At 47.3% G+C, this 27,137-nt stretch overlaps 1 protein-coding gene across 5 annotated transcripts in view; it reads left to right on the forward strand.

Moving 5' to 3' along the window:
- LOC133340481 (broad-complex core protein-like) overlaps nt 1-27,137 on the forward strand; it is a 78,135-nt gene that overhangs the window by 17,931 nt on the left and 33,067 nt on the right. For 4 of the 5 annotated variants that reach the window (XM_061548761.1, XM_061548762.1, XM_061548765.1 and 1 more), the window contains 2 exons: nt 13,988-15,468; nt 19,158-19,661. In XM_061548761.1, the coding sequence (XP_061404745.1) occupies nt 14,182-15,468; nt 19,158-19,661 (1,791 nt within the window). In that variant the 5' untranslated portion in view covers nt 13,988-14,181. Of the gene's footprint in view, nt 1-13,217; nt 13,367-13,987; nt 15,469-19,157; nt 19,662-27,137 lie in introns of those variants that run through there. The other variant, XM_061548764.1, reaches the window with a different exon arrangement.

The raw sequence follows: 27,137 nt of genomic DNA on the forward strand, positions 1-27,137 counted from the left end.
CATCCGTACAAAAGGCCACCACGTACATTTATTGCATTTTATGCGGCGTTGGAATATGGCAAAAATTGAAGTGTAGATATCGAGTATAAATAAGGCGCAATTCACCCCAAGTTGTGATGAATAGTCAAGATAAAAAATATGAATACACCCACCTGCATGTACAAGCTTCCGGCAACGTGGAATGCATTTAGATGCTTTGGGTAAATCCACATTGTATCTGTAATTTATTGCGATTGCAATCAAGGGTCAATCTTTCTTATATATTGCGGTGAATGATAGCCCCTCCGAGTTGCTGCATGGGTGTACATAAAACCATTACATAACAATATACTTGTTAAAAAACGGCAATTTGTGATTCGATGCATGCATGGCGATGATAAGACTCAATATTAATCTATGAATCGATGCTTTGTTCAACTGCTGATGTGTAATACTCTCGTACGCAGTGCAACTCTGCAAGGGATTCTCATAGAATGCTGATGGGTGCAATATTTAATAATAATTTCACCGTGTGTGACGGCGCTTTCAAAGAAAAGTACTGAAGTCAAGAGCCTGTGATTGGTTGGTGCACCAAAAAAAACTTAGTGGAAGAGTGTCGGCTATTCCCCCCCCCAAATTGTATTTAATGCAGCTCGCGCAGTACAGGAAATGAATAAAAACAGTGGCGGGATTTGTCGTAGGGTTGGGGAAGGGTGACTGCAGCTGTTTAAAGTATACGGTAACCTCCCAACATTTGAATAAATATTTTGTTAAACGGCCAGAATGAACAAGAAAAAAAATTCTCATTCTGTAGTCATGGCGATGACCAATAAAAAAAATCCGTCCACCCCCCCCCCCGTTTGAAAAATCTAAAAGTTAGGCTCCTATTTCGGATTTTGTACAAAGTGAAAGTTCGCGCGTTTGTTTGCTTGTGCCGACTGAAGGAAAAAAGAATACCGCTTAAATACAGCACTGCACAGCGAATATCTGGAAAGTGTATATTTATTACGTACTGCTGAGAAATAAAATATTCACTTGAGAGTTTTACCTCGCATTCTTTTGTCTGATGAACGCATCAGTTACGATCTGATTCCTTGCAAGTAGTTGAGTCCATTAATTCACACTTGCGGTGTATATTTCTCGGCTGTTGAAACTGAATTGCCGCAAATACATATGCAACTTTCGCAAATAAAATCGAGCGGTTCCCATGCATTTCTCCCGCTGCCTATATAATGTCATTGCTAAGAGACATGCAGAATGCACTGGGGCATGTGCTTTGTCAGCACTTTCTAAATAAACATCTTTTGTGAGCTTACACTTCAGCATACACGCCTTCTACAAGCGCCGTAAATCTTACAGCGAGTCTTGCTTCGTCGCAAGCTGCAGTGCAATCTTCCAAGCAAATTAAATGCTCTCATGCGTGTGTATATGGTCAAAGTGAAATCTCCTCCACTTGCTCGCTCACGCCCCTGCTGACAGAAGGGCCTCCACTAGAGGGGAGCTCTCAAGAGCCACCCTCTAGAGGAGGGGTATTTGGCCTACTTCTCCACGCTGGCTAGACATCTCAGAAGAGGTGGGAGTTGCTTCCCCCAACCCCCCCCCCCTCCATTTTTACCCCACCACATGTGAGAGCTGCTGACTGACTAACTGTAGAGAAACATGTTTTTTTCTCTGCTGGGTGGAGAGAGGCGGGGTGGGGATTTGAGAAAACTTGCCCCATTGTTTCCGCTGCCATGCCGGGAGATCGAACCGGCGACATCTGGAAGTCCCAGTGTTCTCGACAGCATTGCTGCTTATATGCCATCGGACGTAGTTCCGTTAAAAGTTTCAAATTCTTCAAGGTTTCCGATCTCATTGATTTGTTTCTGATTCATTGTTATTGTTTTCGAGTGAACGTTACACTCCTTGCACGCTCAGTCGTCCATCGATGGAATGCTTTATTTAACCCAGGTGGGAATCCATGGAAAAACAACACATCTCTTGCCCAGGAGGAGGAGGTCTTGATACAACTAAGTATCGTAGTGCTCTCGTTCCTGCCACTTTACTTCACACCATGCTGTGGGACAGAGCCTCACATGCATCAACTCGGCCTGAAATGTTGTCTTGTGTTTAGAGTTTATTGGAATTGTTACGTGGATGGTTCCCGTTTAGCCAGTTGGCCAGATCGTTTACAAGGTGAATCTGTGGTGCTGCGTGACCAAAGCAGCAGCAGTACAATCAAAAGACAAAAAATAGGGTCCTTCAGGAATATCACACAACTAACTAACGAGGTATTTGATGGTCGTTAATGAAACGCAAACACACATAGGCGAGTGAAAAAAAACCACCCAGTGCCAATATAATACGAGGGGCCACAGAGGCGCCAGAGAAAACAAACGATGGCCACATTGATGAAAACCTTCAGTGCGAAACTGCGTGACGTGTGTAAGAGTGTAAGAAAGTGAGAGCGTCGGGGGAGAAGACGGTCGGGCGGGATGTAACGGTGGCCCAGTGCGGTGCCGGCTACCCACAAGGCCACCAACGCACCTTGGCAACGAGCGGTCTTGCGGTTATTGCGCTATCAATCCGTGAGAACGTTGCACGCGGTTATTTATTGACGTTCATTCCATTGTTTCCTCCGTTCATCCGCCACGTTTGGTACATATTGCCGGCCGCTCAATTGAGATGCATTTTGCAGGCCTTGGTGGGGGTGAGGTGGGCAGAAACACGGGAGTGCGATAGATGTTTTTTGCGGTTTTGTCCAGAACCATTCTTCAACGCCATTCTCAAGGTTTAAAATTTTTTTTTATTTCGTGCAATCCCATGCTGTGCACATGCGCCCACAAAAAAACACACGCACATACACCCATGCGTTTACACGCAAAGATTTTAAAAAAATCCCCCGTGTAACTTTAACAGACTGTTGGGGCAAGTGGTCTTGGCTCGCACAAATTAAGGCCAGCACCACGCCCGGCCGCCTTTGTCTCCCGAGTGGCGATGTTTTACACACACCGCACCAGGTACTCATTTAAGGTTGAATCGCACCAGGTACTCGTTTAAGGCTGAGTCGACCTAGGGAGAGGCCCAGAACCGGCTCAGACGATAGTCGTCACTGGCGTCGGCTGTTAAGCGGGAATCGAACTTGGGTCTCCAGGTTCGGAGCTACCACCAACACGCAGAGACAGGAGACACGTGCGACGCGTGAGTCCGTGCGTGCGACGCGTGAGTCCGTGCGTGCGATGCGTGCGCGTGCCCGCGACTCGCTCTCGCGTTCCGGCATCGCCCCGGCTGCTCCGGAACAGCGGCACGACACGCCGAGCAGCGCCGCTGCCGCTGCCGCTCCGCTCACTTTCGGCGCAACATTCGCCGGGCTCCTCTCCGAAAGCCACTCGCAACACGCGGGGGGGGGGGGGGGGGGGGGGGGGGTCAGTGTGGGACGGGGTGCTGCCGCAGAGTCGGTAATGAAACCGGGCGTTTTATGGAGGAAAAAGCACCAAACCGGAAGATTCTGTCACATAAATCACGCTCATTTTTCCAAACGCCTGGCATGTGATATTCAAAAGGAGGCGGTTGTTACTCCCCCCCCCCCACACCGCCGCCCCCCCCCCCGTCCCATCCTCCACACGTGTAATTTAACTCTGCGGCTGGAGCTTGTTGAGGACTCCTGATCATTAACGCTGCAAATTGCCTCCCTTTTTTGCTGGCAAAGAATGTGTTTGGGGATGAAAGGAGGGGGTCCAGGATGTCGGGTGCAACTGGACGAGAGAGGGTGGAAAGCCTTGACCTCCAACGGAGGGTTGACGGAGCTATTCGCGCGCTCTCCTGAATAATGTTCAAAATAAACCTTGGAGCAGATCCGAGCAGAATGGCCCAACACTCTTTGATCTCACTCGCTGTCCTGCCTCTGACTTTAACACGAAGGCTGACCCAGAATTATGACCCAAAGGAAAACTGAACCAATATCTTCTCTACACAATTCCTAGCCTCACTGAACCCTTGGTTCCTGATCTAGCTCGAAACAACCAGGGCCTTGTCAGCACGTTTTGCAAGTTGAAGTTCAACGAGTTTGATATTATTGTTTGCAATTGTCACCGATGATCTATATTCTTGTCAACGTTATAAGAAGCAGAGGTGGAGTTGTCCACCCAACCTTCAACTCCCCTGTCCTCGGCAATACGATGATGTTTTTCGTGATGCATGATCACGATTTAAATCGAGAGTTGACTCATTGCTACCATGGCGGTGAATGGTTGTGTCCTCGTCATGCAGTCTGTCCCCAGGGGCAGTGACCTCCTTTGCATCTAAAGGCGGTAATCCTACGGCAACGCCAGGGTTTGAGTGACACATCCTTCCACAGTGATCACGTGCACAGTGGGCTGAGGGTAACTCCTGAGGTTAACGCCTGAGGTTAACGCCTGACAGTAAGTCATGATGGTAATTATTTAGGGTAACCCCTTAGGGTAACTCCTTAGGGTAACTCGTGAGGGTTACTCCTTAAGGTAAGTCCTGAGGGTAACACCGATTGACACTGTAACCACCACTTCTGACCCTCGTCTCCTGGATTGTTGTTTACCCATTACATAAAACCCACACAAATACGAAAAACATCCATTATTACGCACGCATCGTGGGCTCAAGAAGTGATATTAAACGGGAACAGATGCAGCATTACTCACCCTATTAATCAGAGGTGTGAACTCGAGTCATGTGACTTGGACTCGAGTCAGACTCGAGTCATGAATTTGATGACTTCAGACTCGACTTGGACTTGCATAACAATGACTTTGTCCCACCTCTGAGGTGTGGACTCGAGTCATGTGACTTGGACTCGAGTCAGACTCGAGTCATGAATTTGATGACTTCAGACTCGACTTGGACTTGCATAACAATGACTTTGTCCCACCTCTGAGGTGTGGACTCGAGTCATGTGACTTGGACTCGAGTCAGACTCGAGTCATGAATTTGATGACTTCAGACTCGACTTGGACTTGCATAACAATGACTTTGTCCCACCTCTGCTATTAATGTAATCAGTAATAAATAAATGAGGTGGCATTTCAGAATGCCACCACTCTTTTGTGAGTCAGCGCGTCTTCTTCTCAGGGTTTTTTGACCTCCCTTTGGAACTATAACCCATGGCACCGTAACTCTAAAGACACATCTGTGTGGAAACAAAAACTGTAATCCCGACCCAACGCAACTGCCAACTCTATCCCACGCAGATACAATGGCAGCATTATACTTGACGCCACTTCTGCTGATAACGTGCATTATTCTGATCGGCGTGTGTTTATTATTCATTCAACAGCGACAAAAAAACAGCCGTGCATTGTGTTGTTATTTTAACCCTTGGTGGGTTGCACATATAGCCACGCGGCAGTGCAATTAGAATGAAAGTCTGCGGCTTTGACTGTGGTGCTGTTCTTAAACGTGAATAATTACTGTTTTGGGGGAGTTGTACCAGTTGCCATGAAACAAAATTGACCTCTAACCCAGCGAGCCCGAGCACAAGTTTGGCATGAACGTATTACTACGTGTACAGTACTGGATATATGCACACACGGTGCAGCTTGATTACGTTCAATACACTTGTACTTAACTTTTTTTTCCACGACACCAGTGGCATAGTTTTATTGGCTTGGGTCCCAGTGTCAAAAAAATTAAATGGGGGGCGGGCAGGGAGCCCAGTACAATCTACCCCCTCCCCCCCCCACGCGATTCATAGCCTGGTGCTTGAGTTCTTCCGGCCCGTGGGTCCCGGTGCAATTGCACTGCCTGCACACTCGACAACTGTGTTGCTATTCTAGGGCAGCGCGGTGTCGAGATGTCAACTACTTCGCCTGGTATACGAGAGGTCGTGGGTTCGATCCCGACCCTGCTGTATATTTGTAGTGTTGCACGTTCTCTCCGTGGTTGCGTGGATTTTCCTCCAGTTTCGCCCCCCCCCCCACACACATTTAGGATCAGAGTGCGTTTAGGGTATTTGGCTGCTGTAAATTTCCACGTGACAAGCCACTTCGTTGAGCCATCATTCATGGCCAGGTCGCTTCTGAAAAGTAACTTGTACATCTCGGTGGGCTTTTAGTGTTAGAGGTGTAGTGGCTCAAGCCCGTGCCCCAGCAGTTTTGGAGGCAAGAGTTTATGGATCACAGGTTGACCTGCCAAACCCGCAGATGCGCAAAGAGGGTCACGGGAGATGCCATCGCAGTAAGTGGGTTGTGAACCCGTTCATCCCCTCGTATGCATGGGGGGTTTCTCCTGGGTTGCTCCGCATGCACAGCGCCCATAAAATACGAAACACGCCGTAGCGCGGTTGGCTACGTACGGTGCAAAAGAGGTTGAACATACACGTTGAAAAGAAAAGAAAAACATTGAGGTTCCTCAATAAATACATATTTATGATACATATTTTCTTGTTATTTGCTGCACGTATTGTATATATGCGCATTTCGTGGCTATATCAACATCCTGTAATCTAAACGTAGCGTGAAATAAATGGCCAGCCTTAATCGAGCTTCGGAGGGCCGGTGCCGTTTTTAAATTGTCCGAAACGCGAGGCCCCCCCCCCCCCCGCTGGCCTCGTTAATACGAGCACAGGAGGCACTTGGCGAGGGTCTCCTTTTGAGTTGTTGTCGTTGTCGCTGTTGGGACGACTGCCACGCAATGCAATGAAGTCGCACGGCGGCCACCACGTGTGTTCGCGCTGGGCGGTTCCCTCTCCGCTCCTCCCGCGCGCGATGGAAATTTGGGGGGCCCCCGTTGCATTTAACCCTGGGGGCGGGAGAGGTGGCCGTGGTGGTGGTGGTGGCGGTGGTGGGGGAACTTATACAGTGCCCCGGTATTTATAGCGACCGAGGAGGCCTCGTGCCGTTCTCACAATAGAGAACGGCGGATTGTTGAGGACGAGTTTACAATGGGGGCTTTTGAAAAACACCGCTGCCGTTTCGTCAGCAGCCTCGCTGTTTACGTTCATAAAACAAAAAACGATCCCACGGCTCTGGATTTAGTGTTTGTTGCTACGCTTTTAGACCCAGAACCAAACACAGTGCGCAGTGTGCGCGCACGATGAGCAGTGGCATCGGGAATGGAAAAGGAGAACGTCCACTTTCCTAAAAAGAAATGCAAGTTGGTTACTTGAGAGAATGTGACCCGACACTGATGGATGGCTGAATTATAATATTATTTAATTCAGCATCATGCTCATTGATGTGTTGTCGATTGTCAATGTGTCATTCTGCTTTAACTGGAGAACCAAATGTAAGTGTAGAAGATGTCCAACTGGAAAAGAGCTTCATAGATCATCGGATTCCTCCAGTTCAAATACATTATTTGATTCTGAAATACAAGGATTAGCCCCTGTGTATGGGGCCATGGTCAAAGTGCCACCAAAGCTGCTACCGCACCATCATCAGCTGTTGTTTATCCACTGCTGGATGAAGGTTTCCCCATGCCATCACAGATCCTCATGGACCAGTGCTGCTACTATATATCTCACGCCTGCACATGTTCCAGAACCGTTGAAGATATCATTCGCCACTGGTGTTAGCCTTCATCGGGACTCAAACTCAGGTGACTGAGTAGCAGATCATATTGCGTATATCACCGCACCACCTTTCTATCTATGCGCATGTATACTGTGCGAAAAAAACTGAAACGCATTTCAACACATTAATTATTTAAACACGTTGTGACTGAATTCACGCAAAACGCGCTATTGTTAGTGTAACCAGTGGTGGCAGGTGGCCCATACATTTAGCCACGCGTCTCCCAGTTGCCTACTCAATCTTTTTTTTTCAGTGGCAAAAAACAAATGGCCATTGGGGTTTTTTTTCCTTTCTTCCAGGCGATGCCGCAACCAGTCGAGAAATGCGATTAAGAACGAGACCTGATGCTGCCACACGAGTTACACGGCCTGTTATTTTACAACTTTATTCGTAATGCATTATTTGTTACGTGTCCAAACACGTATATTTAAGTAGCTCCCCGATTGTTTCGTTTTACTCTCCCACCAACCTCGTGCCCCTAGTGCCCTTCTTGCGCGCGGTGAAGAGTTGATCGGCAACGTTTATAACGTGTTCATGTCGGGCAGTGACAGATTATCTCAGTTGCAAAAGTAGCTACATATGCTACGGGCCCCGCACTTTCAAGGGCCCCGCGCTAAATGTTTTCAAGCTATCAATTCCGGTTCAGTGATTCTGCACTTGCTCTATTACTATAGTCCTATACTGCCTTCAACTTTTATGAACGACTGGGTGTTTAAGGTTAGCGATTTGTCGTATTATCTGGCTGTATAGCAAATGAAAAAATACAATTACTTTACTATGCAAGTAAAAATTTGTGTTTTTAATATTTGTATTTTAATTTTTATTTTAGGCACCCTTTATAACATATGCCACACATACCCCGCACTAACTTAATGCGGCACTGATGTCGAGGTCGGTCAGTGAGCCAGCGTGTGGCTCCAGGAGTAGCTGGGTGAATATCTCTAAAGCACTGCCAGAGACGGAGGGAAGCAGGCAGTGGCGTTACTACAGCATGTGGTCAGCAAGTTTGAGACCAGTGACCACCGTTGCAACGTGGGCTGTTCTTAATTTGTCATTGGTATGGAAGAGAGCCACGTATGCCAAGCGATGCAGTGGATACATCCACCTCTTGGTATGATCAGCACATGCCTGTCTAATCCTCAAATGTAGTCTTCCCAACTGGGTGCGAAGATTGCCCTGCTGTTGAGAGTGATGAATCTCCATGGACATACCCAGTGTATGCGTTTTGAAAATAAAATAAACAGATGCCAAAGCATGATAACAAAAAAAACTCGGCTTCTCTCTCTCTCTCTGGCAAGGTAGAACAAACGCAACTTTGGTTGTTTAATTATTGCCGCGGTCGTCACGGCTATCATCACTCTGCCGCCCGTAATTTCGTGGTCTCGTGAATGAGGGCTCCCAAGTAATTGAGGATTTCATCGCAGGGGACCTGCCATGCCTTGCGCAGGCTTTGGCACGGTGTGGTGACATTTCTGATGCGGTTTTCTTTCCACACCATTAGCCCGTCACTCAGCCGCAGCACGAATCAGTGAGAGTTGTCGGACTTGATCGGTAGGTGTGAATGCAACATCTTTATATCGGGCACGGTCGCCCTTTTGTGTTGCTAAGCGAGTAGGACAGTGTCCTGCCGTTTTGAATTTTGTTCTTCAATACAAGATTAATTACATAAAACAATTTTTTTTGCCAAATGCTCAACAAAGATCGTTTGTGTTGTTGGGCTAGTGCCTGGAACTTTGTCCTGGTAAGTCACATGGATAGAATAATTTCTTAAAGTGGATGAGTGTATTTTAATAGTAGTATTGGTGTGTGAGTGTGTGTGTGCGTGGCCATGTGTGTGCAGTCGTGTTGTGAGTGCGTGCATGTGTGTGTGTGTGAAATTCACTGCAAATGCCAAAGGATCACACAGCCAAAATAAAAAAAACCATTACTTGCAAAGCCAACAATGTTACATTGCTCTTCAACAATACACAAAGGCACGGCGGATTACTGCACAATGCAGACCTGTGCTGTAATAATGAAAAGAGGTGTTGACTTGAAGTCTTCACTTGTTTGGATGATTGATTGAATGAGGAATGCTTAGCGGGCCAGCTATAGAGTCCACCATATCCTGGGTAGCCAAGCACACACGTTAGGCATTTGCCGTCGCAAAGAATGTCATCTGACATAAAGGTAAAGAATTCCTAGGCTCGAGTTCTTTTCAAAGCCCAAACATTGTGACATTTAGTTTGGTCATCCACGCTCGTGGCGAGGAGGCTGTTGTTATTGCCTCCATTTTTCATGTGGGAACAAACGCCCCCTTCCATCTCCAACGTCAATTTGCGATCCGGGTCCTCGAATTTTCCGAGGGTCCCAGCTGGCAGACTGATATCTGTCGACGGTGAAGCCCAAAGCCTCGCGTTGCCCATTACGCCAAATATATCGTGTTGTATATCGGGGGACCCACAAACCACACGCCTTCAAGGCTTCCTCACTGCTCACCAGACCAAGACCTTATGAAGCCACCATTCACTTGTAACCTGAGCAGGCAGCTGGCTGCGTGCAAAGCAGGTGCAGACAGCAGGCCCTAATCCTTGTAGTGTGGATTGTGTCCTAAATGTTTGCTTTCACTTGGGAGTCCAGTATCACCTTTATCTCTACCTGGATCATGTGTAATGGTGATTAGGGCCGGATTAACGGAGGGACTTTTAGGGGCTGCAGCCCAGAGTCTTTGATTTTGAGGGCCCTGTAAGAAAGTATACACGGTACCACTTTATAATGGTTGAAAGGCAATCCTGTCATTCAAGCCATCGCATCACGATGTGTATTACTACCAGTTGTGTTGACATTAGAAGAGTTTTGTTCGTTTTAACTTTAACTTAGCTTAAAAATTCGTCATGGGACCTCCTTTGCCAGTACCAAAATATACTAATAGGGATTTTCCCCTTTTTTCTGGCAACAAAACTGACACCTTTTGCAAGGAATCATGCTTACATTAACCACAATACTTGCAGTCAAATGCAAACAAAAAACAATACTCTGATAATTATTGAACAATACTCTGATAATTATTATCAGAGTATTGTTTTTTGTTTGCATTTTACTGCAAGTATTGTGGTTAATGTAAGCATGATTCCTTGCAAAAGGTGTCAGTTTTGTTGCCAGAAAAAAGGGAAAACCCCCTATTAGTTAAAAAAATTCGTGTATCTCACTTAAATATTTGCAACTGAAATAACCGTGTTTGTCATTGAGCATGGGTGATGGTGGAACAGGTCAGGGGGAAAAATCAATAGGCAGAGAGGGGCCCCGAAAAACTATGCCAATCCTGGGTCCCCATCAAACTTGCGCTGGGCCAGGTTGTGATATTTAACACGGCAGGTTTTTCTTCTTGGTTCTTTCGGTAAAGTCACGTAGAAGGGAAATAATAAAAGAATAAAAATAAAACATAATAAAATAGAATTATATTATTTTGTTTTTATTTTATTATGTTTGATTTTTATTATTTTATTATTTCCCTTCTACGTGACTTTACCGAAAGAACCAAGAAGACGAATCCCTGCAGTCACGAAAGCTTTAAATCGAAATATAGCAGTTTTGTTAGAGTGTAACTACCATCCCCTGTGAGCTGCTGCACAAACTAAGACAGGAGGATTTTTTTATTCGGTTTCCTTTATTCGTGGTTTTTATTTGTTAAGGGTTTTATTCAATTGTATTCATTAAGGGGTGTGTCAAGCGTTGGGCTGTGAGCCGTTGTGTGAATGGGCCACTGTATAAAATCAAGTTTTAGTTAGGCAAGAATGTGGGTGATGTGTGACCACAGGACACGTACGTGCCGCGTTCGTGTCTGTGTGTGTGTGTAATGAATTCAACGTGGAGTTTGTCGAGTTGGAATATTTATTTATTTTAGAAATATTTGGTCACTTTACAGCAGTCCTTGGGGTTTTATTGTTGGAGAACCGTTTCAGGCACGATTTTTTTTCTTTCCCAAATCTAAAAAAAAAATAACATGAAATAAATCACGTTTTTTGGGATAAAGGCCAATGTGTATGTTCAGCCAAAGCAACATTTTCCCAGACTTCTTTCCAGTGAGGCCACGGGAGACTTCGCTAGCACACCTACATTACTACTTTGCCATTCCACTTCTCTCACAAGCGTGTTCTGTACTGTAACAAAATGGCAATGGTTCATCGTTAACTGCAGAGGTCACACTGGATTTTCTGTCCGCTGTATAAAAAAAAACGAAATCAACATTTTGTCTGAAAACATTATTGAAAGAGAGAAAACATTGATTATTTTCCCACGAGAAAGCATTACCCAACTGTTGTACTTTCACTTTTCTCCTTTTTACTTGAAATCCAGTTGGAACACAATTTTCTTTAAAAAGTGTTTCGCAGAGTTGGCTTAAAAAAAAAGTCGTTTGCAGCGGTGTAACAGAATCGGCCGTGTTGGCCGTGACAGGCTCTGTAATTTGCCAAGTTCGGTACAGGGTCACTGTGAATGGAGCCTCTTGTGGAATGTGTTCCACAGAACCAGCGCGCTCTGCACCGTAAATGTCCCCAATTTTCTGAAACTCTCAGCTCACTGGAGTATACCTAACTACCCCTAGCTGACGGTTGTATGAAAGCAAATTTAACGCTACACAGGTGTCGGGTGGTGACGGGTTTAACGACAAATTTATATTTACGCGATCTAACCCAACAACAAAAAAACCTGTTATGGACTTACATTGGTATCGATTAAACTTTGTTTTTCTTTCCACCACGTACATTCGGTAGCATGTTTAATACATGTTCACTTAGCTGCTTGTTTTTTTAAGCCAAGATTTCTGCTCGGAGTTTGTGCCGTGGGCCACCGCGTGCACGATCCAACAAGTGTCGTTTGACGTTATAAACAATCGGCCTTTCGGAGTCGTCACCTGGTTTAATGAAGACTTTTGTGACTCGCCTCGAATGCGAGCCTGGGTTTCTGTGCATGGGGCATGCGTCGGGGGGGGGGGGGGGTGAACACGGAACTCGGAGTGGATTCTTGTGAAAAACTATCCGACTCATTCAGTGGCCCATGCGGTGCACACCAGAAAAGGTCGTTTTTCGAAAGCCGGCCGTCTGGTTTAAGTGACGACGGGCCAACAAGGCCGAGCATTGCGGCATCCCTGAACGCAAGGGAGACGTTCAAATGTTCTTCACCGCAAACATTCGGTAACTTCCAGGTGTAAAGCATTTGACCGTGCCATCTTGTTTGTTTGTACATCCTAACACTGCTTATAAACGCATTACCTGGTTTATTAAAAAAAAATACGAATTTCATACCCCAGGAAATATTTAATTGGTGACGATAAACCCATGATACGTGACACGGTTTTGCAAAAATATTTCTGTATATATTTTATACACACTTTGAGAAGAGCTAGAAGCCGTTAGATAAAGTCATTCAGCCGTCCCAGGTGTCCCGGACAGGAGGGGGGGGGGGGGGGCGTGTAGCATTTCCACCGTCGCCGAGAGCACCAAAACCTCCCCCTCCTCGTGTGCGTGCCGGGGGTGACGAGCGCACGTTCATTCAAATATTCATGGCGCCCGCTTGACTCTTTCCTTTCTGTGGCGCGAGCGCGAGAAGTGATCCCGGCGCGTGGCCTCTGAATAATTTAAGGGAACTGCTGCCTCGGGGTGGGCGCGTGGTGTCCGTTACGCCCCAGGCAGTGGGTGGAGAGGGGTGTTTGGTTTGGGAGTGAGCGAGTGGATGCACCTTCGCGTGCGTTTGCATGTGTGTGCCCGCGCGCGCGCGCGTGTGTGTGTGTGTGCCCATGAGGCTTGTGCCAGTTATTAGCGTCTGTTGCGACTTCTTGGCCTTTGTTGGATGTCTCACTTTGCTGCCTCGGTTCAGCCGGAGAGCAGGTTTGCTGCTGCATTAAAAAAAATGTTAAGGATAACTTGGCCAAAACTGTGGTATTGTTTTGTAGGAATTGTGCTGTTCTTCATTGTGTTTTCGTGTTCGTATTGTTTGTGGAAATTTTGGGGGGGGTTTTTTTTCCCTCCAAGGAATTTGTCTTGTTTTGTATACAATGGGTTTGGAGAGAGCGGACAGTTTTTACTAATCTCCGTCAACAATTTACACACGTGTGATAGGAGGCTAATGGGTCCACGTTTCTTCACGTCAGTTTTGTCTTGGATTGAGACGTAATTTGTTACTTGACTATGGTATTTTATAGCCGAGTATGAGTGTAGTTAAATAAATAGTACCACCGTGGTTACATTTCTAATGTGAATACGTTTAGAACTGCGTACGTCAATAATAACCAACGGAGCGTTTTGATTCCAATTTAAAATGAGTAATACATTGTTGAACGAAAATGCATCTTGACGACTTAAATTTTGTCAGCGAAGCTGAGCGACCACAATTTCATTCAGTTTTTTTTTGTCAGGGAACTGTGTATGCTTCTGATGATTCAGCTCTTGGCCTTCCAGGAGCACGCGAGCACACGTGATGACAGCTGTATTTTTCACACTCTCGTGCAGGTGCCGTCGGCCAACATTCGAGCCCGAAAATAATTAACGCCTTGTGAGGACAAGCGCAATTCAAACGGGAAAAGCGGTGAAACAAGGAAAGCCGTTGAGGAGGAGGAGGAGGACGAAAACCAGAGGACGACCCAGCCTCCTTGCGAGACGCCCACTGCGGGCAGGAGTTGAGGCTCCTTCCGTGCATCCCCGAGATGCATCGCTCTGGCGCATCTCGCTCCAAGGAGAGCGGCGCGCCGCCCAAAAAGAGCAGCATGCTCAGCAGCCTCCTGCAGAAGCTGCACCTCGACAACCACGGCTCGTCCTTCAACCGCAGCCGTGGCCAGCAGTCGGGCGGCCTCGGGCGGCAGCTGGACCTGCACCGGGGCCAGGATCCCCCGCCCATCTCGAGCGTGCTCAACCACAACCTCCTCAACCTCAACCAGTTGCAGTCGGGCGCGCTCAACGTGCCGGGGCAACCGGGCAGAGGCGGCGGTGGAGGCGGCGGCGGCGGGGGCGGCGGCGGCGGCGGGGGCGGAAGCGCCGCGGTGATCCAAGGGCACCACCCGCCCTTCTCGTGCCCGCAGACGCAGGCCGGGTACCCGTGGGGGCTCGACGAGTGCTTCGCCGGCGACGTCGCGAGGCCGCGCAGCTTTAGCCAGTCGCGCCAGCGCCTCTGCCAGGTGCAGCCGCTGCCCGACTCTGGCCCCGGCGTGCCGGGGGCTCGGGGTCGGCACCAGCGCTCGCACAGCTCGGGCCAGCCGGTGCAGAACCTTGTGCAGATCCAGCAGAGCAACCAGAGCCTCTTCGGCGGGCCCGCGGTCGCCTCTTGCCAGGGCTCGCAGGCGTTCGTGCAGGGCCACGGCATCCAGTCCAACCAGAACGTGAAAAAGAGCCTGATGCTCCCGCTCGCCGTGAACCTGCAGGGCACGGCCGTCGAGTTTGTCGGCCCGCAGAGGCCGAGCGAGCGCTCCCAGAGCCCCCGGCGCTCCAACCAGAGCCAGAGTCTGCTGAGCCTGCAGCAGCAGCAGTTGCAGCAGCAGCAGTTGCAGCAGCAGCAGCTGGTGCATGGACCTAGGCCCAAAAGCCCTTCGAGTCAGGTGGCGCAGAAGCTGTTTGGCTACGGTGAGGGGAGCGAGCGGCAAATGCTGGACGACGGGGAGGAAGAGGATGACCCGGCGCCGCGAGGCCACGAGGGCTTCCCGCACGAGAACAACAACGGCGAGGAGGCGCGGAGGCAGAGGAGGAGCCCCGGCGAGCAGAGGCCGCGGCGGCTCACGCACGGCCGGGCGAGCGGCGCCACGACCTCTGCGGCGGTGGCGGCCGTGGCGGCCCAGCAGCGGGTGGCCGACGACAAGGAGAGGGAGCGAGAGCGGGAGAGGGAGAAGGAGAGGGAGCGGGAGAAGGAGTTGGAGGAGGCCCGCACGCGCGCCATGCAGATGGAGAAAACCATGCGCTGGTGGTCGGACTGTGCCTCGAGCTGGCGCGAGAAGTGGGGAAAGGTCAGTCGCGTGTTTGTCCGTGGGGTTTTAGTTGGTGCTGCAAGGCTTCTGGGCGGCCTCGTACGCTGTCATTTGGAATTTTAAGGAAGTACAGTCAGTGTCACCACGTTCAAGTAAACATAAGGCTTACCATTTTGGGGAGGGGGGGGGGCGAGATATGTGACCGTACTTCACCACGCCGGTCAACGCGGATTGGTGAAAATACTCACCATGAGACTGAGCGATGGCAATGGCTTGGGGAGACCTTCATCCAGCAGTGGATAGGTCGTAGCTGATGATGATGAGGATAACGATGATCGTGACAGCAGTGGCGGTAGAAGAATATAGAGGCGGCTGGGGAAGTGTGTAGCAGGTATAGCCGGTGTTTACATTGCATAGAGAGAAAACAATTTCTGCTGCACGTCGTGGCTACAGTACTATTCTGGCTGCTGTTGATCTCAGATTGTCTGGAGGTGATGTGTGACAGGGATGGATCGGGGGTTAGGTCTTGCACTGCAGACCACACATTACACTTTTGTCTAAAGACAGTGACTAAATGCTATGTTAGTCAACAAATATGACTAATACCCGGATAATTATGAAGTACGTTCGATCATTATTTGGTCCTGAACGTTTTTGAACTCTTTTTTTTGCGTGCTATTGACGTCATGTCAAAAAATGATGAATCTATTGGGAAATGTCACAGAGGGCTGTGTGCCAGGGAGCGGCCCGCAGAAGACATTATCTCATTAATTCAAAAATATCCTTAAAATAGCCATTTTATTATTTACACAGTCGTGGTTACACCTCCCTACGTGCTCTGCTATGAGCCCGTCGCATGACAGCCAAACCAACGGCATTCTTGCTTGAAATCTCAAAGCTGGGATTTTGCGAAATAATGTGGACATTTATTTTAATGGGATTTTTGTTCGTGCAGTCATCGGCGACCGGGCTGAGGCCATCAACTCGCTGCACTTGAGAAGCCACTTTTAATAACGGGTGGCTGCTTGCCATTGAACCCAGGGTCTCGGCAGTGCAGGATCAGTGGTCTTGACTTCTGAGCAATACAGCCGTCTCTGTATGTCACCCAGAGTATCGATGTGATCCAGAGTGGTGCTGCTGTGCACTGACATTTGGGTACGGAGCCAGAAATGCAAATGCCATATTTCTGTGTTTGGGACAGACACACGCATCCATATATAAAACTAACTAAACAATTTTATTTTATCTTCTTGGTTCTTTTGGTAAAGTCACGTAGAAGGGAAATAATAAAATAATGTTTTATTATTTTAATTTGTATTATTTTATTATTTCCCTTCTATGTGCCTGTACCGAAAGAACCAAGAAGATGAATCCCTGCAGTCACGAAAGCTTTAAATCAATATTTTATTTTATTTAAACTATATTTTATATTTTACTAGGTAAGGCCCAGTGATCTATATTGTTATCTTTTCAAAAGCGACCTGGCCACAGAGAATAGCGCAATTAAGTGGCTTGTCATGTGGAAATTTATATCAGCCAAATACTCTAAACGCTTGTTTCTAAATGTGGAGGGAAAAACCGGAGGACCCGGAGAAATACCTACACGACCAAGGGGAGAACATGCAAACACCAAATATATATGCGTCTGGGTCGGGATCTAACCCACGACATCCTGTATATCAGGTAAGGTAGTTAACATCTTGCCACCATGGTACCTTTATCTCTTCGTAGCGCTGCTACTGTTGACTTCCCACCAGATGATGCGGGACTCGTCAGGCAATCCGCATGTTCCCGGACACGGAGGGATAGTAGTTCTTAGCTTGTAACAATTCACCGCATTTACATTACGTGCGTCAAACAGTGTGTTAATAAATCCATCACTTACGATGCATGGGACAAATATCTAAATATATGCGAGTGCATATATTTAGATACAGACTGGACAGGCCAGACAGAGCAGATGAGACGGACAATCAGACAATACAGATGAGACAGAACAGATGGGACAGAATAGGATTGATTTAATCAATTTAATATTTAGGTGGAGACAGAAAGAATAATTAAGGACCGGTGTGTGCGAGTGAAAAGTAAGGGTATTTAATTGTAAAAGTATTTCCCTTAAGTTGCGAATAGTTTTTTGGATGTAAATGATGTGAATTACAGGAAGAAACCCATCAACAAAAATGTGTTCACCATTATCTAGCTCCGTGTTGCAGTTGAAGTGTAAATGCAAATTGCACGAATTGTGATGCTTCACTGTTCACAAAATGTTGTGTTTACAGCTGACAATTACCCCGAGCAAAAATGTAAACCCACACCCTGGAGACAGCCTCTCCATGTAATTGCTGCGCCTTGATCACGAGCCACATTTTAATTACAGAAAATCGCCTTCTCCAAAAGAAGCGCGAACTGACTTGACGCTAATTTAATAATGACAGTAACCGCAGGGTTTGATTTTTTTTAATTCACACGTGTGCACGGTTTGTGATGGTGTCAGTCTAAACAACGTGTTCGGTCACATCACTTGGATGTGAAGTCTATGAAGTGATTTAAGAATCTGCGTGCGTGTGCATGCTGACTCACACCAACTGGGTCTGTCCCGTGTCCTCCTGCCAGCGAGCCTTCGACACTTCACGTGACCTCAAACGTGCACCTAGCCTGGCACAAGCGCCGTGGTAACACCACCGCCACTTAGGGGCGAATGGCGGTTGTTGACTATATGAATTCAAATTGGTGAGCCTGTGTGGCATTTGTTTGTTGTTGGCACTTTCTCCAATGACATTCCAGTTCTAATCGTTGTCATGTCTTAAGACGCAATAACTTTCTTTCAGAGTTCCCACAGAGAGCGGCACGCCGCCTGGATGTCGGAGCAGTGGCTCCCATCCCCTCTGGGTCTGGGAAACACTGCCAGCCCTCAAATTGTTATTCACAGACCACCGTGCAGTTAACAGCAGTATCCCAGCAAACGTGGATCGTTGGTCCAGTGGTTTTGAAGCACATGGTTAAAGTTGGCCGAATGTTGAACGTTTACTGGGATGGTGTTTTGTGAGACAACGTCATACCTGCACGACGGCCTTGCGGACCGCAGAGAATCGCCCGTGAAGATAACATTCTGAATTCCTTCTGCCTAGCGTCTTCGTTGAATGTCAAAAAACGTTTCAAACTTCAGAGCTAGAAAGAGACAAATGAAAATGAACAACTACTATTTCATACAATGGGACCCTTTATCTTGACTTAAAGCGTTCGTGACTGCAGGAATTCATATTCTTTGGGTCTTTCGGTAAAGTCATGTAGATAGGTTGAAAGAAAATAACAACAAAAATAACTAAAAACTACGACGTTCCGATCACAACACAAGCGATCGTCATTGTCTTTTTTCCTCCTGATGACGATCGCTTGTGTTGTGATGGAAATGTCGTAGTTTTTTGTTATTTTTGTTGTTATTTTCTTTGAACTTATCTACGTGACTTTATCGGAAGACCCAGATAATTTTCAAATGGAACCTTTTGTTTTTGTTGTGGGGTCATTGGTGCCAATGCTGCAACCGTGAACTCACTACGACGTGACGACCCAGTTCAATCACAGCTTTGCCAAAACATAGAATTCGAACCAACTGTCTCTGTAGCGCTTGGCTCGGTGCCCTCACATGAGCACTATCCCCCCCATATACCCCTCCGCCTCGAGCCACATGGCCAGACCTCCATTTGCGTTTCCCTCCACAACCGCAGGCGCGCACGGAGAGAAACGAATCGCGGGACGAGAACCGTCAACTGAAGCAGCGTCTCGACGGCCTGGAGAGGGAGCTCCACCAGATCCAGATGGAAAAGGACCGGGCCGTCGGCGATAACCAGACCCTGCGGGAGCACCTGGAGATGCTGAGGGCCTGCCTCCATCAAGCCGGCGTGCCGGACCCCACGGTGCGCGACGTCGACTCCCCCGCCGACAGGGAGGCGGGCAGAGGCGCGGACGTGGAGCGGGAGAGAGGCAGAGAGCTGGAGAGGCAGCTCCAGGCGGAGATGGAGCTGGAGCTGGAGAGAGAGCGAGCAGATGGCTTCATGAGCAAGTGGGGGCAGGTGCCGGGGTTGGCCCGGAGGCCCAGCTTCGGCGTGGAGAAGGAGGCAGCGCCACGGGACGGCATGCCAGGCGATCACCTGGCGACTCTTCTCTGCCGCGACGTGGGATCCGCCACCGGGGCTCTTCCGGTGCGGCGTCTGTCAGCTGCCCTCGAAATGGTGAGTGTGACAGGGTGAGGCCCACCAGCGTTGCTGACTCTGCGAGATTTTTCCATTGTTTTCTTCTTGTATGTGTGTTGAACTTCTTTCACACCGTACGTAGCCAACAGTGCTAATTGAAGGTGCGGGGGAAGGACAACAAACGAAACTCAAAAAGCATTTCTAAAAAAATCAGTTGTCAGTCTGCACGTGAGCGTTTCCACTCAGTTCTATCTCAGGCTACGTTCCTGGATTGCTAAGAGTTCCAGGTCTGTCCAGCATAAGATGTTGTCCAAACCTCTTGTTCTGGTTTATCCTCTACGTATTGATCTTTGGGGGCACTTGCTTACCATGCCATCCTTTGTGACCATCTACCATCCATCATTGTTCCACGATCAAAGTCATCATCAGCATCATCAGCCATGATCACTGCTGGATGAAGGCCAGTCCCCAAGTTATCGCCCAAGTATTGTACACAACGAGTGTTGTACTTGGTTGTTCCTGGCGCGCCTTGAAAATGCAATGGACGTGAGGTGAGTGTGCGTTGTTACATTGTCTGTGGTCAAGGATGTGTCCCTCAACAATGCTTGAAGTCAGCGGACATGCACCGGTGACTGCCGGGTAGGAATTCACAAAGGTGTTGTATCGTGTTGTTAACGTATATAGCCATATTTCCATATTGATGTCATAGGTCACCAAAATAGATTTCCTTTATTTTGGTGATTGGAAGTTTTTACAAAAGTCACAGAATGAACAGAATTGCTGTGTGTCCTAAACGAGATCCGAATAGATGAAACTCCTGCGCCGTGCTGGCACTGGCGCTGAGATGGAGCGATTAAATCAGGGCACATTGAAAGTATGAGATTCGTCACGGCTGCATTGAATAAAGTATGGTGATGCAAACAAAATGGGGGGGGGGGGGGGGGGCAGGCCTTCGACCGACAGAGACTAAAAGGCCGATCGTTATTCGTATGTGGTTTCATTTGTATTGGGCCACAAATATCTACGAATCGAAATGTATGAGGAGCAGTCTGGATTATCCTAGTAGCAAAAGTAGCTACATGTGTAGTAGCTACAACATGTGTAGTAGCTACATGTGTAGTAGCTACGGGCCCCGCACTTTGAAGGGCCACGCGCTAAATGCTTTCAAGCTATCAAATTCGGTTCAGTGATTCTGCATTTGCTCTATTACTATAGTACTATACTGCCTGCAACTTTTATGAATGACTGGGTGTTGAAGGTTAGCGATTAGTCGTATTATCTGGTTGTATAGCAAAAAAAAATACAATTACTTTACAATGCAAGTAAAATATTCGTGTTTTTTTTTATTTAGGGCCCTTTTATAACACTAGCTTAACCTGGTACTGATGAGGAGGCCCTCGTCCAGAAATGCATTGGTAAGAGGCTGTCCTTTTACATGTGCAGCATTACACGGCGATAATGCAGATTGCATGAACAATGTGTGCAACATGCAAATCAAAATAGGAATCGGATGTGAAGATATCTCTCAGGCATCTCTGCCTTTGCAATGACCTCGTCATTACAACAGTCGATGAAAATGAATTTCCTGGAAACGATTTAAAAGCTTCACTCGGAAGGCTGGAAGGTTTGGCTTAAGATAAAATAAATTAGCAAAAACAAAAGTCACGTACCAACAAGCTTGTAAACACGTTTGTCGAAATAATTAGTGAGGGGTACAATTTGTATTAGGATAATTTTTTTTAAAGAATCAAACAAGATAGGCATTGATAATTGTTTTTTTACCCTTCTATCTGGCAACCCCGAGCTCTTATACTCTGATGGTGCATTGTCTTTGAGTTGTGCGCCTTTTGGCGTCATCTGGTCCAACCCATGTGAGACTAGGCTCTAAGAAAAGCTGTCTCGGGTGTGGACCAATCAACTTCAAGGACAGTGCACATTATCAGAGTTATGTTTTTTGTTTGCATTATGACTGCAGGTATTGTGGTCTATGCAAACATGACTCCTTGTAAAAAAAGGTGTCAGTTTTGTTGCCAGATAGAAGGGTAAAAAAACAATTATCATATTTTTACTGGCAAATGAGGTTCCAAGATAGGCATTGAATGCTTTTGAAAAGCTGTAAATGGTCATGAAAAGCAACATACACCTTGTGCCAGAAGAATGACAGGTTTAGTCATCGCGTATTTCCCGCGATGACATTGAACCGAAACATGAAGACCGACAAAGGAAAATCGAACAAGAGATGAAAAGAGCACCGAGAGGGCACGGGGAGATGCACGATTTGGAATTACACTTTAGAGACTGAAAGAGGGACGCATGGCTCGGGGAACAAAAGCCAATTCGGAGACATCGCCGCTGTGACTGTTAAGGAAATGTAAGTGGGCTTATTCTTAGGTTTTTTCGGTAAAGTCACGTAGGTAAAAAATTCAAATTAATAACAGTAAAATAAAAATGAAATAAAAATCACGACGTTTCGGAGGCAACACAAGCTTCCGTCTTCAGGTGGAACCGTCACAGCACGATAGCTGTATCAAGATAGCTGTATCAAGTAAATGTGTTTACTTGTGTTGCCTCCAAAACGTCGTGATTTTTATTTTACTTTTATTTTACTTTTATTAATTTTAATTTTTTACCTACGTGACTTTACCGAAAAAAACCTAAGAATATGAATACTTGCAGTCACGAAAGCTTCAAATCTAGAAGTAAGTGGGCTTTGGAAGGACGCGTCCCTGGAAGGGATGGAATGGCGGCTGATGGATGAAACCGGTTACAGAATGACAGGCGAAAGATGGAACGAACTTTTTCCCATCGTCGGATGACCACGACGTAAACGGAGCGACGAGGCCGGCTCGCTCGTGGCAGCGAGATGGATTGGGAAACATCGCAGGTTTGCGAGGGACGGCAATGGGAGGTGATCATTTAGTGGTAGATACACAATGGCAGGTGATCATGACAATGAGAGGCGCTGCATGCCCTTGCATGGGGAATCACAAACTGAACAAAATGGTTCGATAAATAAATAAACAGATAAGTCGTTTCGATTTAAATCTTTCGTGACTGCAGGGATTCATCGTCTTGGTTCTTTCGGTAAAGTCACGTAGAAGGGAAATAATAAAATAATAAAAATAAAACATAATAAAATAATTCTCACGACGTTTCGGCCACAACGCAAGCAGCCGTCGTGTAATAAGTTTGAAAAGAGCGTCGTTATTTTTCTTTGTTTCTGTCCAAGCTCTGGTCAGCTCCATTAGACATCAAAACAACTCTTAAAGGGTAATGCCCTGCCTGTTTCACTGTAATATCCACACACTGGGCAACTCCATTGGGGTTCATCGTAGATCAAACCCATATATTCTACCCCTACAATTGCAGGCTGCGGTGAGCTCGTAAATGGTGCGGTATAAAAACGGGCCACACAACAACAAACAGTCAGAGTGGAAACTCTTTCATAATTGAGTTTTCTGCGTGAAACAATAACAGGATATCTGAAAATGAAGCCTTCCCGTCACGATATCGGCCCCTGCGTATCATAAACATTCTTACCCCTCTCGTGTCGCCAAACGAACACAACAATATCACTTAAAAGCCATGGAACCCCCCTCATTGAATTCCACCTGGGACCAGCGTTGCAGCACCGTATCTCAGGTGGCAAGATAAGACACTGGGAAGATCGGATTGACCAATTTGTAAATGTTCTATCGTGGCACGTAAAACGCGAGTGCAGATTGTTTTCTGATAGCGGCTCGGCAAGACTCTTATCGGGGTTCTTCGCTAAACTTGCCGAAGCGAACGAGACGATTGCCAACTGGCGCAGTGTTTGCCGAATAACCGCGTAGAATAGTCGCGTTTGGAACATTTTTTTTAGAGGTTAATTTTATTTTGGTGCTGCGCTTTCGAAGCGTCGTCGCCGCTTCTCTCTCGCGCACCCGCACACAAAGCAAAGTTATATTTAAACAAGTTTGTCTCCTGAACTGGCCCACACGCATGCACGCATGGTTGTAAATCACCGGGACTCATTCTGTGTCAGCTCGCAAATTGAACCTAAATTTGGCCACTCGCATGCTTTGCAAATTTAGCAGCAGCAGCATGAAGAGCGTTGGGAGTGCTCATGATTGTGGCTGTTTTTGTTTGTTTGTCTTATAGCCCTTCCTGTGTACAATACATAATTTACAGACGTGGCTTCACCTTCTAGCCACCACACAATGGCTCGTTGTCGGCCCAAGGAACCCCTCGGAGCCCCCGTAGCTATTCCGCTGGGACATACCAACGGCCAGACTTTAACAATCTGCCTCTAAGTGAACTCTGCTGTCCACAAAATCTGGCAGCTCAGTCGCTGGCTTTAAAAGAGGGATTGCCCTAAGCAAGTGTTCAGCTCAAACATCAAATGGCGCCAACAGGGCCAGCTTTGCCAGGCAGATTGCGCACGTGATGATTTGGTTGAGCAGTACACGCAGGAGTGTGTGCGTGTGTGTGACCGCTCCGTGTCTGTTGTGCATGTCAAGGACTTCCCAAACTCAAATGCTCACAACAACAACACAAACAACCACAATCCTATGTTGTCGTTGTTTTTCTTTCTAACCAAGCGTGCATATCAATGACGAGGTGATATTTTTCTTCTTGGTTCTTTCGGTAAAGTCACGTAGAAGGGAAATAATAAAATAATAAAAATACAACAATTCTCACGACGTTTCGGCTACAACGCAAGCAGCCGTCCTCAGGTGAAGAACAGGTCTGTCGGAAAGACAGCGTCTGAATGAACACCACCAGGCTTGGCAGCGTATATTCAAGCTGGGTTGGAGGGGGAAGAGCGAAAGAACCAAGAAGATGAATCCCTGCAGTCACGAAAGCTTTAAATCGAAAAAGGAAACGGACAAAAATTTCATAAAATCTGGAGCGCGAGGAACGAAGAGGTGTTGAAGCCCCGAGCGAGGTGACGCACGCGGTCCAGCGTGGATCAATCGAGGCTCTTGCGATGTTCGTCATAAGGTCGTAATGTCATCACGGTGTGCGTGTGCGTGCCGGGTTTCATCGTAAACAGATGCGGTGCGTCTTGAACCTCCCCCCCCCCCCGATCTTGTAGAACGCAGCTCGAGGGGGCCACCTTGTGGGAAGTGACTCCGCATCACTCCGGTGTTGGTGCTCGGTTCTTTTTTGTTGTTGTTATCACTGCCGGAGAAGTACTCTCGTGATACATTTAGGTTCAACAGTGGTACACGTCACGTTTGCGTTAGTGCCGTGGCGTTTTTAAAGTGGCAGAAAAAATCGTCACACTTCATTCGAGTGGCTGAGAATCAGGCTGATATCCATCGCACACACACGATAATTTGGTAAACACAAAAAAAACCTGCATTGTGGTTGTGTTCTTCCAGATGAAGAGAGGGCACCATGGGAATATCCCACGATGCCTCGTGTTCCCGCTGCTGTTACGTAACTGTAAATATTTACTCCTCTGCGCCACTCCACTGCTGGATGAAAGCCTACCCATGCCGTGTCATCGTAGGGGCTATTTAACCTTAAATCTTGACTTAAAGCTTTCGTGACTGCAGGAATTCATATTGTTGGGTCTTTCGGTAAAGCCACGTAGATAGGTTCAAAGACGATTGATTGTGTTGCGATCGAAACGTCGTAGATTTTTGGTATTTTGGTTATTTAATAGAATCGTTTCCACCCTTTATATACATTATCCGCAGTTATCAGACACGTGGAGTTTCCCTCTCCGATTGTGAGGGCCTCTACTGCAAGAGAGTTCCAACTCCACTGGAAGACAGAGACAGTAAGTTGTGAAATAACTTTTTTCGAGGGTAAAATACCCGAGCGAACAGACAAGTGCCAATGAAATTAAAGTAGAATCCTGCTCCACAACCCCCCCTATAATCATGCTGTGCTGTGTATTTTTAAGTGTATTCCATCGCTGTCAATGACTTCCAGCGGAGTTGTAAATCTCTTGCAGTGGAGAGGCGCTCGCAAACCGGACAGGAAAACTCCGCATCGTCAATTAAGTCGAATCGCTTGACTGAAATCACTGATCCAAAATACTGTCATCCACCTGCTAATTATTATTCCTCTCATCAGAGCATTTGTGCGGATAAGAGGAGTCACCTAGGATCCACCACTATCGGCCCCCGAGTCAAATCAGGCGAGATGGCATTGCGCCACGCTGGTTGATTCGCGCGGAACGCCGCCGACTTTAAACACTTTTACACGCGTATCGATTTTCAAGTTTCGTCGTACCGCTTTTAAAAACGTGTCCGTGATGCAAGATAGCACTCCGAAATTCCGGCAGAAGAGTGGCCACATTTGGCAGCCTACGACTTAAATCGGTAGGATTGGCAAGTTTAAGACTACATCGACTGGCGGTCAGGATTGGAAGGTGGGTCCTAAGTCTCACCCCGTCACCCGTCACCCTACCCCACAACTGACCCACCAGAGTAATGAAGTACGGTCGAACAGCACCTGATGGACCGACACACAGAGTGGGAAGGGCATTCACACAGCAGTGGACTGATAAAGGGCCTGTAAATTATTATTACTAAAGCACAGTAGTTGCTTAGTGAAGGGTAAATGTTATTCCTGCGCCGAACATTATCTTGCCCCCTACGCGTGACATTGATTTTACCTTGTATGTCAGCAAGCTTGGGCTGGCCCGACGTTCAATGGTTACACGGTGTAATCGCTGTACACTTAGTACAGACAGAGCTGGCACCATCCAGTACGGTATGACCACTGTGAGCTGAGGGTTACTGTCACCCATGTAACGTATTGCAATGCGTGCTCTGTAACAGTATTTAAAGCAGTCACGGCGATGAATAATACTGTTAATGCGAAATAAACGCCAGCAACAAGAGATAAAATAAAAATGTATTTTTATTTTATTAATTTTTATTAATTTTTATTTTTACCTACGTGACTTTACCGAAAAAACCCAAGAATATGAATCCTTGCAGTCACGAAAGCTTCAAATCTAGAAACAACAAGAGACATTTACAATTCGTTTACCCGAGAAAACCTCAACGAGTTTACAGACACTTTCAAGGAAGGTCCTAAACTTGGAATGTAACACAGAGTGCACAGAGAAACCCCGTACAGATTTGAGGCAACAGCACTCAAACGTTCACGTGAATAGGTCAAAAGCAGCACCGTCCATGACTTCAAGCACGTGACCTGTGCATGAGCTACCAATCTGGTCAGCAAATCGCTGGATTCCAGGTGCAGACCAACTTGTCAGGCCTGTGTGTCACATGCCCCCCCCCTCTCCCCTCGTGGGCTGGCAGCACCACCGCCTCATGTCCTCGGCGGCTGAGGCAGCAAGTGCTCTCGGATGCTGCTCGGGGAGCGTGACCAGCGGAGGAAATCCGTGGGGTCTCGTGGGGTCCCGCTTCTCGGAAACGTCCACCGCATTCCTCAACATCTCTTTTCTTTTGCGAATGTTTTCCGACCGCCACCCCCCCCTACACCACCACCACCACCACCAAGGAGTGAGAGTGCACTTGGCGCAGCGAGCAGATGTGTGCGCCCCGC

This window comes from Lethenteron reissneri, chromosome 9, assembly GCF_015708825.2.
Source record: "Lethenteron reissneri isolate LAM-NWPU_2019-01 chromosome 9, ASM1570882v1, whole genome shotgun sequence".
NCBI classification, from domain to species: Eukaryota; Metazoa; Chordata; class Hyperoartia; order Petromyzontiformes; family Petromyzontidae; genus Lethenteron; species Lethenteron reissneri.